This window comes from Mytilus edulis, chromosome 7 (assembly GCF_963676685.1).
Source record: "Mytilus edulis chromosome 7, xbMytEdul2.2, whole genome shotgun sequence".
Lineage (NCBI taxonomy): Eukaryota > Metazoa > Mollusca > Bivalvia > Mytilida > Mytilidae > Mytilus > Mytilus edulis.
Genome location: NC_092350.1, coordinates 77382648 through 77397949, shown reverse-complemented (window position 1 = coordinate 77397949; position 15302 = coordinate 77382648). Strand labels below are relative to the sequence as shown.

General features: G+C 33.9%; 1 protein-coding gene across 11 annotated transcripts in view; it reads left to right on the top strand.

Annotated features, from left to right (window-relative positions):
* The window catches only part of LOC139482270 (soluble guanylate cyclase 88E-like), a 240323-nt gene that overhangs the window by 176519 nt on the left and 48502 nt on the right, over window positions 1–15302 (top strand). For 10 of the 11 annotated variants that reach the window (XM_071266056.1, XM_071266061.1, XM_071266054.1 and 7 more), the window contains one exon: window positions 14161–15033. In XM_071266056.1, the coding sequence (XP_071122157.1) occupies window positions 14233–15033 (801 nt within the window). In that variant the 5' untranslated portion in view covers window positions 14161–14232. The remainder of the gene's footprint in view (window positions 1–14160; window positions 15034–15302) is intronic. The other variant, XM_071266062.1, reaches the window with a different exon arrangement.

The following is a 15302-nucleotide window of genomic DNA, read 5'->3' as shown; positions in this document are numbered from 1 at the left end:
GGACATTCAAACTGACAGAGAATATGCGTCTGTCATGTAGAGTTATAACACAATTAAAAAAGAATGACATTCAAACTGACAGAGAATGTGCGTCTGTCATGTAGAGGTATAACACAATTAAGAAAGAAGGACATTCAAACTGACAGAGATTGGGCGTCTGTCATGTAGAGGTTTAACACAATTAAGAAAGAAGGACTTTCAAACTGACGGATAATGTGCGTCTGTCATGTAGAGGTATAACACAATTAAGAAAGAAGGATATTCAAACTGACGGAGAATGTGCGTCTGTCATGTAGAGGTATAACACAATTAAGAAAGAAGGACATTCAAACTGACGGAGAATGTGCGTCTGTCATGAAGAGGTATAACACAATTAAGAAAGAAGGACATTCAAACGGACGGAGAATGTCCGTCTGTCATGTAGAGGTATAACACAATTAAGAAAGAAGTACATTCATATTGACGGAGAATATGCGTCTGTCATGTAGAGTTATAACACAATTAAAAAAGAATGACATTCAAACTGACAGAGATTGGGCGTCTGTCATGTAGAGGTTTAACACAATTAAGAAAGAAGGACATTCAAACTGACAGAGAATATGCGTCTGTCATATAGAGGTATAACACAATTAAGAAAGAAGGACTTTCAAACTGACGGAGAATGTGCGTCTGTCATGTAGAGGTATAACACAATTAAGAAAGAAGGACTTTCAAACTGACGGATAATGTGCGTCTGTCATGTAGAGGTATAACACAATTAAGAAAGAAGGACATTAAAACTGACGGAGAATGTGCGTCTGTCATGTAGAGGTATAACACAATTAAGAAAGAAGGACATTCAAACTGACGGAGAATGTGCGTCTGTCATGTAGAGGTATATCACAATTAAGAAAGAAGGACATTCAAACTGACGGAGAATGTGCGTCTGTCATGTAAAGGTATAACACAATTGAGAACGAAGGACATTCAAAGTGACGGAGAATGTGCGTCTGTCATGTAAAGGTATAACACAATTGAGAACGAAGGACATTCAAAGTGACGGAGAATGTGCGTCTGTCATGTAGAGGTATAACACAATTAAGAAAGAATGACATTCAAACTGACAGAGAATATGCGTCTGTCATGTAGAGGTATAACACAATTAAGAAAGAGGGACATTAAAACTGACGGAGAATGTGCGTCTGTCATGTAGAGGTATAACACAATTAAGAAAGAAGGACTTTCAAACTGACGGAGAATGTGCGTCTGTCATGTAGAGGTATAACACAATTAAGAAAGAAGGACTTTCAAACTGACGGAGAATGTGCGTCTGTCATGTAGAGGTATAACACAATTAAGAAAGAAGGACATTCAAACTGACGGAGAATGTACGTCTGTCATGTAGAGGTATAACAAAATTAAGAAAGAAGGACTTTCAAACTGACGGAGAATGTGCGTCTGTCATGTAGAGGTATAACACAATTGAGAACGAAGGACATTCAAACTGACGGAGAATGTGCGTCTGTCATGTAGAGGTATAACACAATTAAGAAAGAAGGACATTCAAACTGACAGAGAATATGCGTCTGTCATGTAGAGGTATAACACAATTAAGAAAGAAAGACATTAAAACTGACGGAGAATGTGCGTCTGTCATTTAGAGGTATAACACAATTAAGAAAGAAGGACATTCAAACTGACAGAGAATATGCGTCTGTCATGTAGAGTTATAACACAATTAAAAAAGAATGACATTCAAACTGAAGGAGAATGTGCGTCTGTCATGTAGAGGTATAACACAATTAAGAAAGAAGGACATTCAAACTGACAGAGATTGGGCGTCTGTCATGTAGAGGTTTAACACAATTAAGAAAGAAGGACTTTCAAACTGGCGGATAATGTGCGTCTGTCATGTAGAGGTATAACACAATTAAGAAAGAAGGACATTCAAACTGACGGAGAATGTGCGTCTGTCATGTAGAGGTATAACACAATTAAGAAAGAAGGAGATTCAAACTGACGGAGAATGTGCGTCTGTCATGAAGAGGTATAACACAATTAAGAAAGAAGGACATTCAAACGGACGGAGAATGTCCGTCTGTCATGTAGAGGTATAACACAATTAAGAAAGAAGTACATTCATATTGACGGAGAATATGCGTCTGTCATGTAGAGTTATAACACAATTAAAAAAGAATGACATTCAAACTGACAGAGATTGGGCGTCTGTCATGTAGAGGTTTAACACAATTTAGAAAGAAGAACATTCAAACTGACAGAGAATATGCGTCTGTCATGTAGAGGTATAACACAATTAAGAAAGAAGGACTTTCAAACTGACGGAGAATGTGCGTCTGTCATGTAGAGGTATAACACAATTAAGAAAGAAGGACTTTCAAACTGACGGATAATGTGCGTCTGTCATGTAGAGGTATAACACAATTAAGAAAGAAGGACATTCAAACTGACGGAGAATGTGCGTCTGTCATGTAGAGGTATAACACAATTAAGAAAGAAGGACATTCAAACTGACGGAGAATGTGCGTCTGTCATGTAGAGGTATATCACAATTAAGAAAGAAGGACGTTCAAAGTGACGGAGAATGTGCGTCTGTCATGTAAAGGTATAACACAATTGAGAACGAAGGACATTCAAAGTGACGGAGAATGTGCGTCTGTCATGTAGAGGTATAACACAATTAAGAAAGAATGACATTCAAACTGACAGAGAATATGCGTCTGTCATGTAGAGGTATAACACAATTAAGAAAGAGGGACATTAAAACTGACGGAGAATGTGCGTCTGTCATGTAGAGGTATAACACAATTAAGAAAGAAGGACTTTCAAACTGACGGAGAATGTGCGTCTGTCATGTAGAGGTATAACACAATTAAGAAAGAAGGACTTTCAAACTGACGGAGAATGTGCGTCTGTCATGTAGAGGTATAACACAATTAAGAAAGAAGGACATTCAAACTGACGGAGAATGTACGTCTGTCATGTAGAGGTATAACAAAATTAAGAAAGAAGGACTTTCAAACTGACGGAGAATGTGCGTCTGTCATGTAGAGGTATAACACAATTGAGAACGAAGGACATTCAAACTGACGGAGAATGTGCGTCTGTCATGTAGAGGTATAACACAATTAAGAAAGAAGGACATTCAAACTGACAGAGAATATGCGTCTGTCATGTAGAGGTATAACACAATTAAGAAAGAAGGACATTAAAACTGACGGAGAATGTGCGTCTGTCATGTAGAGGTATAACACAATTAAGAAAGAAGGACTTTCAAACTGACGGAGAATGTGCGTCTGTCATGTAGAGGTATATCACAATTAAGAAAGAAGGACATTCAAACTGAAGGAGAATGTGCGTCTGTCATGTAGAGGTATAACACAATTAAGAAAGAAGGTTATTCAAACTGACGGAGAATGTGCTTCTGTTATGTAGAGGTATAACACAATTAAGAAAGAAGGACATTCAAACTGACGGAGAATGTGCGTCTGTCATGTAGAGGTATATCACAATTAAGAAAGAAGGTTATTGAAACTGACGGAGAATGTGCGTCTGTCATGTAGAGGTATAACACAATTAAGAAAGAAGGACATTCAAACTGCAATACATTATATTTCAAATTTTCAAGGCAATCTTCGCATTCGGATATTTTAATGTACACATCAATGGAAAATGTTTTGGTTTGGATGTTAAAGATAAAGATAAATTCGGTAAATTGCTTCGGGCGCGCAAAATTTACCATGGCTACTTTCTTTTATTTAAAGGTAAATAAAAGTTAGTTTGGCCTATGACGTATTACCATGTGCTAAAGCAATAAAGAAGCACTGTAATAGCACATACCTCGATAATGTTTAGTTCTTATCTAGAAGAAGAAAAGAAAAACCAATTGTAATTGCTATATGTAAGGATCCGAGTATAATGAATAATGTAATTGAGCTTAGATTTACGTCAATGGAAAAACGGTATTACCCATCCGTTACACTTTTTGTTGCACTGATGCACTAACTGATTAAATATTAAAAAAAATATACAGATGGTTTATGAATATTGATTTATTGATTATCTGACATAAGATTTATGAAAATCGTAAATCAGTTGGAGAAAACATTTGGCAAATATTGATATGGTAGACCTTGAGATATAAACTTGATAATTGCTTTATTCTGAAAACAAATAAGTCCATGAGATGAAATATTTCTTTAAATAAGTTCTTAATGACCCCGTTTACACTTTTGAAGAAGTCCAATTGTATCTACTACCGATTGATACTTCTCGTGTACTAGAAGATGCCCGGTAAATCCCAATACTAAACAAACCGCGGTACAGTTGGGCGACTTTTGTGAAAATAAAGATTTTAAATTTCGCGGGCAGAACGTCGACTGAGCTTGCCTGTTTATTTTACATTGATTAGATGTATTAACAGAGGGGGTGGTGCTGCGATCTCACTAAACATGTTTAACACAGCCGCATTTTTTTAGCCTGTCCTAAGTCAGGAGCCTCTGGTGTGTGTGGGTTTTCTAGCTGCATTGGTGGCCTTCTGCTGTTATCTGCTGCTTGCTCGGGTTGTTGCAGTGTCTCTTTGATGTATTCCCTATTTCCATTCTCAATTTCAATAAATTGTTTACGCACATAAAATGCTTTTATTTGTACGTTTTGTTTGCTGATGTATTACACAGTCCTGTTTTGACGGGTTGTCTTTAAAGGCTTATAGACATGCAGCGGTTACTTGATCGTCTATTTAGTTATTTCAGAAATATTCTTTAAATTTAAAATTTTTAATTAAAGCTTAAATAACGCATTTAGATATTTTGTAACACAATCTATTGCATGTCATCAAAGCGCACATTTAAAATTAAAACGTATCTAAATAAACCTATGTCAGTATTTGATTAACCCAATTGAAAATCAGCTTTGTCCTTAAGTTGAATTATGTACGTAAATACGGAGTAGTACCATTCGTCATATTACACCCAAACTGTTGATTCATATCAATGTATTATCTGTATCATTATAACAATGGTTAGATGCATTGGAGGTGTTCAACCATGAGGGACAGAATTACTATTGTGTATTCTTAATTTACTATTATTCTGATAATATCAGGTAAAACCGTACGACAGTATTAGTTAGTTATTCGTCACATAAAAACAATTTTACGGAAGAACGATAATGGTGTGTTTACAAAAAAACAAAAAAAGATTTGTAAAATTTGGAATTTTCAGATTTAGAATAAGTAAGTTCATTCATTTATATCATTTAATATTAAAAACTTAATCTCTAAAAGACCAAAGAGGGAAAAATTGTATATCTAAACATCTGGAGATCATTTAAGCTCATGCATGGTAATAGGGCAAGGACTTATATATACAGTAAGGTCAAACATAACAAGTTATCTGTAGAAGGCAGCTAACGTCTAAATTTAAATCTGTGACATAAAAACAAACTACAAATATTCGAACTTGTTGACATAAAATTGAGAATGGAAATGGGAAATCTGTCAAAGCGACAACAACCCGACCATAAAGCAGACAACACAGCCGAAGGCCACCAATGGGTCTGCAATGTAGCGAGAATCACATGCATTTGTGGGTTCGTGGTCTAGCAGTTAAGACTGATGACCACAGTGCTGAAGGTCCCGGTTTCGATTCTGAATCGGGGCGCTGGAAATTTTAGAACATCACAAAGTGATTTTCACCCTCCCACAAACTTTTTTGGTACCCAGACCGGAGTTTAAACTAAAATGGGTACTTTGGGGGCCTTGGTTGGTCAAAGTTGTCCCCTGCTTTGACCAGGACATCAATCATCTGATAGCTCTTCAGTTTGTCTGTTTCCGCCGAGTGGTTCTTTCTGAGTAAGTACTTCGGCTTCCTCCACCATAATAACAGACTTCCCGGTGTCCCTTGTGTTGGATGGGGATTGATTGTCCTTGTGAAAAATTGTAGTAGTTGTACGTTAGTGACACATTTCCATTAATCCCGATGCCACTGTACCCTCGCAGCTTTCGAGGGATTCTTCGGAAAACGGAGGCATTTACCAGTATATATACACACACACCTGAATACATTGGCCTACATGACCCTGGCTTGTCAGAGGTACATTGTACATAAAGTATACAGAATATATATGAAAGAAACGAGTGTTTCTTTTTGCACTAGAGCTGAGGTGTACTCAAAAGCGAAAATTGTAAGCAAGCATTTTAAGGATGTCTGCTGGTCATGTTTTTGAATTCTTGTCATATTTTCGATTTTCTCAGGTTTTATCCATACAAATGTATTAAAAATTTTTTTACACGAGACCCCACTTTTGTCTTCATAAATCTGTTCAATAGATCATTTATGACCATTTGAATTTTTGTCATGAAATCCTTGTTATTTTTTCTTGGTTTAAAGGGTAAAAAACAATTCCAATGTTAACAAATAGTAAAGTCTGAAGAAAACCCTTTTCCCGCCATCTTCTAAATGTCTCGTATTTTGAAAACTACACACGAGACTATCGATTTTATTACTTTATTTTGTTTAAATATCAAAGTTGTTTTCATTTTAAGCAATCACATGAAATCCTTGTTATTTTAAATTAGAGCAGCAGACATCCTTAAGCAAGTTTGTAAGTTGCAGTATTTAGGACATGACAATAATGTGAAAAAAAATCAAATTATGGAATTGCAACAATTTATCCGTGCATAAACTGGAAATCACTGGACCATGAAATTTTGAAAAAAGATCTCATAGGTGCTCTTTTCTCGATAATTGTTTGAATATTAACTTCGAAGTGTGTGGTGCTATTACTTAGACAATTTATAAAATCGAACAAAAAAGATTGAAAAGATATTTTAAATGAACAAAAATACTGAAACGTGTTCTTCAAAAGTTTTTGTTTTACTAGAATAATTCCGAAATACCAAAATTTTCATTGTTATCTATTTACTAGTAGGTGTTGTAATGAATCGCGATACTCTTGAAACAAATATATATTCGGCAAACCAAAACAAACTCTTTTGAACTGCAAAGCAGGACAAATTCTGTATACCGAGTGAGGTATGCAGTTCGAAATTCTTATGATAGATTACATTATTATGTATAAAACTGGAATGGTTTCGCAATAATTTTTAATCTGCTCTCTATTTCCCTTATTATTTTTTTCAAACATAAATGAATGCATGATTTATCATTAAATAAAAGAAATCACTCTTTATTGCATTACCCTGAATATACATTAAAAGTCTGCAACTGTACGTTAAGCAAACTTCAACTATAAATTCTAAATGTATATCGTTTGAAATTTTTGTCATTTCTTGCACGGGATCATACATGAGTGGATAGAAACTTACACTCTTATCTTTATTCATTTTATCAAATAAGAAGAATTTGACAAGAAAAATAATAATAGCTTTTTAAAATTTCAAAAAATCAACTTTTAAATTCCGTACAAAGTCACATATACAAATAAGGAGATGTGGTATGAATGCTAATCACGGTGGGTATGGTTGTCCTGCGAGAGAACGTACTGTGCTGGTGATTCGGTCCTGACGGGTGCTGGTGATCAATGAAAAAATGTAAACAAAGACGAAAATGATGATTTTTGACGTTTTCACTCATAAAAAATGGAAGAAAACAGTTGAGATTTTTCAATTTCGTTTCTTATGGGTTCATATATGAACCATTAAAAAATGACCCTCTAAACTGTTTCAGTAAGCGTAACACAAAAATGCTCATTTTCTGAAAATCTCGAACTGAAAAAATAAAACAAAAATGCTCATAGAGTCCGCTTTCTATACCGCAATCCACACTACAAAACAATTTTGTGAAAAAACATTGCAATTTATTCAAATTTAGCATTTTCTCAATTTATGCATGTCCTGATTCTGTGCTGGTGGGTCCTGTCATTGTGCTGGTGGGTCCTGATACGGTGCTGGTGATTTTGGATAAGAAGTTGGTCATATTTGAAACAAATGTTACAAAATCAATAAAATTAGCCAGATAGCTGTTGCCAACAGGATCTATGACTCCTATTTTAGCTCTTGTGCATCCATTTGGCTGTTTAATATGTGTTTTCAAATGATCTGAACTTGTATTACATAATAACATAAAAGGGCAACATCTTTCGTCCAATATCAGATAACAATATATAGTATCTAAAATAAGTTAAAAATTCCACAATACTATATAATTCATTTTATGTGTCAATTTGTTTGAAAAAAGTCGAAAAGAAGAGACTTTTTTTAATGTCATGATTATATGTCGCTTTCTAGATCTATGCTTAGCATTTATATCAGATGACATGGACTCCTCACCCTGATGACCCTGCTGCCTTTCATAACTTTATCCGTATACATATATTAATAGATAAACAAAAGGCTGCATGCAACACGTATTTTTGTATTTTAAATGATTCGTTGTAACGAGAATATTTGTGGTGAATGGAAACTGTGAGGGTCACAATCTTAAATTGCTTATAAATGTTGCTGGAACCAGTTTCGTTATCTGCTCTGGTGTGGTTGAATTTTCTGAAATGTGCAAGGTAGATAGACATTTTGATTTTTTTTTTACTCGGTAATGAACCATTGTGTTTATCCCATGCTAAACATAACAAAAATCTCTGTACAAAGGTCTGTGAATTTTCTACAAAAATAGTGATTATTTTCACTAAATTCTCTTTTTCTACTAAATTCAATAATGAACTATAAATAATAATGCTTTGCAAGACGTTTCCCCTTGATATATGTACAAAATAAATCTCTATTATTCATTGTCTGTGCTGTTTTGATACTATTGCAGTTTGCACATTTCGGAATTGACAGGCCACAGGAGGGGTCATAAACCGTACACGAAAAGATAAAATATGGATATAAGTACTTAATTTGCATCTTTGAACCCCACCCCGGCTTGTTTTTTAGGAGCCTGGGGTGTCTAAAAATGGCCGATTACAGACAGCCGAGTACGCATTTTACTTTCCAGGCGTGTTATTGTTGATTGTTAAAGTCCTGAAAACGGATAGATGGAAACAAAAATGTTTGATATATCTGGCTTTAGATTCAGTTTTTATTAAATATAAATTAAGGCTACATTTTAATATAATAATTCTATGAATTCACAATATAAAAAAATGCAGAAAAAAAAATGAATGCAGTGAAATATCTTAAAAAGGAGTCATTACTACAGAGATGGTGTGTTTGACACACAAAACTTAAAAGCTAAGTGATATTACCAATATTAAAATTAAAGTGTATTTTAGTTGGGTATTTTTTTCCATTTACTCATTTTCAATTATAATCAAGGCACATTTTATTTTTATTCATCAAAAATATTTATATATAGAAAAGAAGGACACATTGTTCACTTCCTCCCCCGTAATTCTTTATCAAAAATATTTATTTTGAAATGAAAAAAGCTAAGAAATCTTAATTTTATTAGTGTTCTCTAGGTTATCTCGTCTTCATTCTCTGACATATTCTAGCCTGCCCTTTCATAAAATAGTGATTTTTTTTAGTGTTCTACCGAACTTTCGAAAAAAAATAATACCTGATAACCGTTTAGACAAAAAAAAAATTGTTGGAAAAATCTTACAGCAAGTGATTCTTAATAGCTATAAGATACATTTTTCTTTTACAATACAACTTTTAAATCTTACGGGAAACTATTCCAAGCTTTCACTGTAACCTCGCTCTAACATTCTCCCCATCCCCCCCCCCCCCCCCCCCCCCAAACAAAAACACCAAACAAACAAACCCGCAATACTATTGTAATTCTTATAGTCAGCACTCAATTGTTCACAAACAAATGTGTTTTAAGCTGCTAAAGACATGATTCAAACGCTCAGAAAGTCCTTTGTTCTATATTTTTGCTCTCCATTTTTATGCAAAACCTTTTACATTTTTATTTTATGGGTTATTGTTGAAGGTCGTACGATGGCGTATGGTTGTTAACACATACTTCCTTTGGTTTCTTATGGAAATTTGTCCATTGACAACAAACATACCACATCATCTACTTTATATAAGTATGGTAGAAATTACAACATATTTTGGTGATCTTGCAAAAGGATCGTAATCCCGAAAATCGTAAACATATTTTCTTATCTTAAAAGGGGGCAAGAAGGGTTCCATTAACAGGCCAATAAATAAGATTACAGTTAGTTTAAAAAAAAATTAAAAAATGGGGGTATTTTTTCTCTCATTATAACAGTAAACAGATTCACAAAAATGTCAATTTCAAGAAAGCAGACATCAGCTTATAAGTCAATAACAGTACAGCATCAATGATCTTGAATATATGCCACGTTTAACTAAAATATAAAAGCACAGAACCAGGACATAGGAGCACAGAACCAGGACCGTTTTTCTTATCACCAGCACAGCGTCAGGACAATTCCGTTTAACGAACATGCACGACTTTTGCAATATAATATTGTTGTAATATACTTTGCATGGTACTTATGACACATCAGAGAAAAATTAAGCAACAAAACAGTCATTTTATTGCCGTTCTGATACAATGTAAACAAACCCACCAGCACAGAATCAGGACCCACCAGCACCCGTCAGGACCAAATCACCAGCACAGTACGTTCTCTCGCAGGACAACCATACCCACCGTGCTAATGTAAAGGAAGTTCACATAGTGTGACAGTTTTTGGTAAAAGATGAAATATTTTCTAGCAAACTTTACGGTATGGGTTTTGTTCATTAAATTTGGTATTTGAATGACCATTGGCAATCATACCACATCTGCTTATTTTTACTCATATTTATTCTTCTGTTAAAGCTCATAAACTTAAAAATGCGTATTTTGGGATTTAGCATACAAAAGATATCCATGACACACACAAACACACACACGATTGTTAGTTAGTATTCGTATCCGTATAGAAAATATGACTCTTTGGGCATGACCTCTGTTTTCAAGTTCATATATAAGTCAAATTAGCTAAAAAGTGAATCAACAGTGATCATTATCCTGCAACTCTGATGTTTATGAGTCCGAACATCGCTCGTGGAGAACCATGCTTGACTTCGATACTTCTTGGCATTAAATGGCAATGTGCCTTTCGAATGTCAGTGGTTATATCCGAGTACTCAGATAAAGTTAAGCCAAAGAACAAGAGATTTACTAGAATTCTTAAATCTAAGATAATTTTCGAAATTTTGAAACAACAAAAATCTTTATTTTCATGCTAGTACTGGCTGCTTCAATTGCTGAGTATGCACTCGGAGACTAGCAGCTTCGTGGTCAGTACTGAAGACATTTTGGAACTGTTTGACAAGATGGATAAATATATAAGCAATACAAATAAAGTATAAAGTATAAAGTATAGATAAATATAAATAAGTACTTCTATAAGTTGACGGTCTGAGTAGGTTTTACTTTTATCCATAAATTCAAAAATGTCAATATTTATTTCTAATCGCCATAGGTGACCTTTATCATCCTATGAGTTTTATTAAACACTTATTAATTTAAAGAAAATATATAATCAAGCGACTTTCTTTAAATCATGTTGTTGATGACTTTATACAAAGGAGTAGGTTCAGTAAGACCCCTTTTTGGCCCCAAAATATAGCAGTTTTAGAAAATTGTGAAAATGTAATCTTTAAGCTATATTTTGGAAAGTAAAATGCTTCTGCTACATAAACATGAGCTTTTTTTTACAATACAATGCACTAATATCGCGTTCTAGCATCATTAAGTCATTCTAAATTACTGAAATGTTTAAAATGTTAGCATTTTGGTTAATTTTTAGACGGTTTCCGTCTAAAATGAAGGTGGCCGCATTCGTGTTCATTCATAATATTGAAATGTAAGTTGTATTTGATGATAATACAAAACATATATAAAGGTTGAGGATGAACACGGATGCGGCCACTTTCAATTTTGACAAAAACCATCTGAAAAGTTTTTGGCATATTTGATAGATTTTTCATATTTAAGCTTGGATCAGAGCGTTTTAATGACTAAATCAGTGAAAATCTTTCACATAAACTAATCGAATCAATTGAAATAGACACTTAAATGTTTAAAAAGTGTCCAAAAATTTTCGTTAGATGAACTTGAAATTTGAGGCCAAAATCGGCCCTTACCGGACCTACTCCTTTCAGATGAACGGGAGAGGCTATTTTTTTTTTGTATCAAATGTACAGTATTGCGATAGCATAGTTATAATGTAGATGAATAACGCATTAATTTCAATCAAATATGATTTTAATGACGGTGTATTATCAGTGAGAACGAAATTATTATTACTTTTTTGCTGAGAAATAAAAGCATTTATACGTATCTTTTATTAATGGGGTTCTATAAAATGACTAATACGAACTAATATATATAAGTGAAATTAAAATTCTAAATTAAAAGCTCTATGAAGTCGGCTTAATAAAGTTGATTACTTATCATCAACGCACCTTTTAAAATATAATTGCAACCTTTAATTACCAAACGAAGCCTTGCTTAAACTTTAATTAAGCGATCTTACGAAACGTTTCACATGAAAGTTTAACAGTCACGTTCCAACAATCTGTACATCCAAAGGTTCCTGAACCGACATTGTCATTTATTTCCACGATAATGAATTATTTGATCTGTAGTTTATTTTTGCTTTGACACAAATTGTTCTAATGTGTACTTTCCGTAGCTTGACGATTTTTGTATGCATCTGTTTAAGTTAATGTTAGATCATGGTTTAAAAAAATGATGATATAACTATACTGAGTTCACATTCGATTATATAACAACATGTATTTGAAATGATATGAAACAGACGCCTTAAAATAAAATAAAAAAATGTACATATCAAATTGTATATCTTTTGCGGACGAAACGTGCGTCTGCATTATATATAATCTTAATCCTGGTATATCAATGTCATTGAGTTTATTTATAATCAGACTTGTGGACCAAATGGGACTCTATTATGGTGTAATCATTTCTGCACAACAAAAAAAGCTCTGAAACTGGCATCATCAAGTCGCTTGATTTTGATTCAATGGGCAGCAGGACGGATGACACTGGAGAGGGAATATCCTTTTGGAGTAAGCCGGTTACAGCGAGATTTTCCCTTCTCAATCTTCAGTCTTTTGTTCCGTATTTTGAAATAAAGATAAAAAAATATTACAGAAATAACACACACAAAAATTCCTTAAACGGTCAAACTGGCTACACCAACGACAAACAGTTACTTATCTGTATGTATTATAATAAAGGCCAGTTGTGTTATCGTTAATGTGGGAAATATATTTCTCAAAAACAGTAACTGCACCCCTCATCACATTTTTACATGCAGTTCAAGTGTATTTGACTGAATTATAATCTAATTACGTACAGTAGATAAGCATTACTATAAATATATTCAACTTATAACCTTATAAATTAGGTACATTTGAAAGGAACCTACTCAGTGGTAAAAGTTGAATAGAAAACTTAATTAACACGTGATTTATATATAATGTGTGCAAGACACAGAGCGGAGAAAACTTAATTAACACGTGATTTATATATAATGTGTGCAAGACACAGAGCGGAGAAAACTTAATTAACACGTGATTTATATATAATGTGTGCAAGACACAGAGCGGAGAAAACTTAATTAACACGTGATTTATATATAATGTGCAAGACACAGAGCGGAGAAAACTTAATTAACACGTGATTTTTATATAATGTGTGCAAGACACAGAGCGGAGAAAACTTAATTAACACGTGATTTATATATAATGTGTGCAAGACACAGAGCGGAGAAAACTTAATTAACACGTGATTTATATATAATGTGTGCAAGACACAGAGCGGAGAAAACTTAATTAACACGTGATTTATATATAATGTGTGCAAGACACAGAGCGGAGAAAACTAATCATTATATTAACGTCAAACTTTCGGTTTAAGGTATGCCTGACAGTTCTAGGGTAGGCTGTTGTTTCTGAACCATTCATATGACGTTCTGGAAATTATTTCTTTTATTATATATCTCGCATGAAAGTCGTTCTCTCTGGAAAAGATTCATTTTCCCATTATTTCAGTGTTTGTATGGTGAGAGACATTTTCCTAGAATTGTGTCGAAAAAAAACAACTGTAGGGAGCAGTGTATATTTCTCTGCTTTTTTGTTAATTTATTGAATGTATCCACTATTAAAGTACAAAAGTAAATGCTATAGTTTATTTTTTATCATTTCAGGAATATATTCCGTATGGAGATTGAAATTATTGGAAGAACTTGTTTTTTGAGGTACCTTCTGAATAAGTAGCAATGTATGGATTACTGATAAGTTCCGTTTCAAGCTACATTAAAGATACGTATGGGGAGGACAAATGGGAAGAAATAAGGAGGCATGCACATGTTACTTCACATACCTTTGCAACACACGACAGATATTCCGAAAGAATTATCCCAGATTTGGCAAATGCAGCCAGCCAAGTGCTGAATGTATCTGCAGAAAATTTAATGTATAATTTTGGTGTCTGCTTTGTGTCATTTGTAGGGCAATACGGTTATGATAGGATTTTAAAAGTCTTAGGACGACACATGCGTGATTTTCTTAATGGTCTTGATAATTTACACGAATATCTGCGTTTTAGTTATCAGAAATTACGAGCACCATCTTTTTATTGTGAAAATGAAACCCAGCATGGTCTTACGTTGCATTACCGGAGCAAAAGGCGAGGTTTTGTTCATTATGTCAAAGGCCAAATTGTGCAGGTCGGCAAGCAGTTTTATAATACTGAAGTTAAGGTTGATGTTATCCTAGAAGAAGACGATGACATCATGATACATGTAGTTTTTGAACTCCATTTTGACAACACTGCCTACACAGAATTACTGGAAAAAGAAAAGCGTAGACTAAACTCAGATCACAGTCAAATACAATCAGACTTCCTATTCGACCTTTTTCCTTTTCACATGGTTTTTGATCGCAATTTGACCATAAGAAATATAGGCAATGGTCTATATGCAGTTTTACCGTCCATTCTTGGTCGACGTGTAAACAAAATGTTTACACTAATACGCCCCCTTGTGGAATTTAGATGGGAAAGCGTAAGTATGAATCAAGTCAGTATCGTTTCTTATTATTTTCTTTACTTTTTCTATTTTACAGTTTGTATTATAATGTTTCAAGTAATTGTTATTGACTGCTTTTAGATGATTTGTTATACAAATGGAATTTTGAAGCTTATTTTATGTTCGATAATTTTTTTTAACTTTTGTTTAGGGATAGCACACCGTTAAGATATCAAAGTGGTATATCAATAATCTTGCAATTACAACTGTGCAAAATTCAAGTATTTAGATGAAAAAGGTCCTCTTTTGTGTAGTATTTA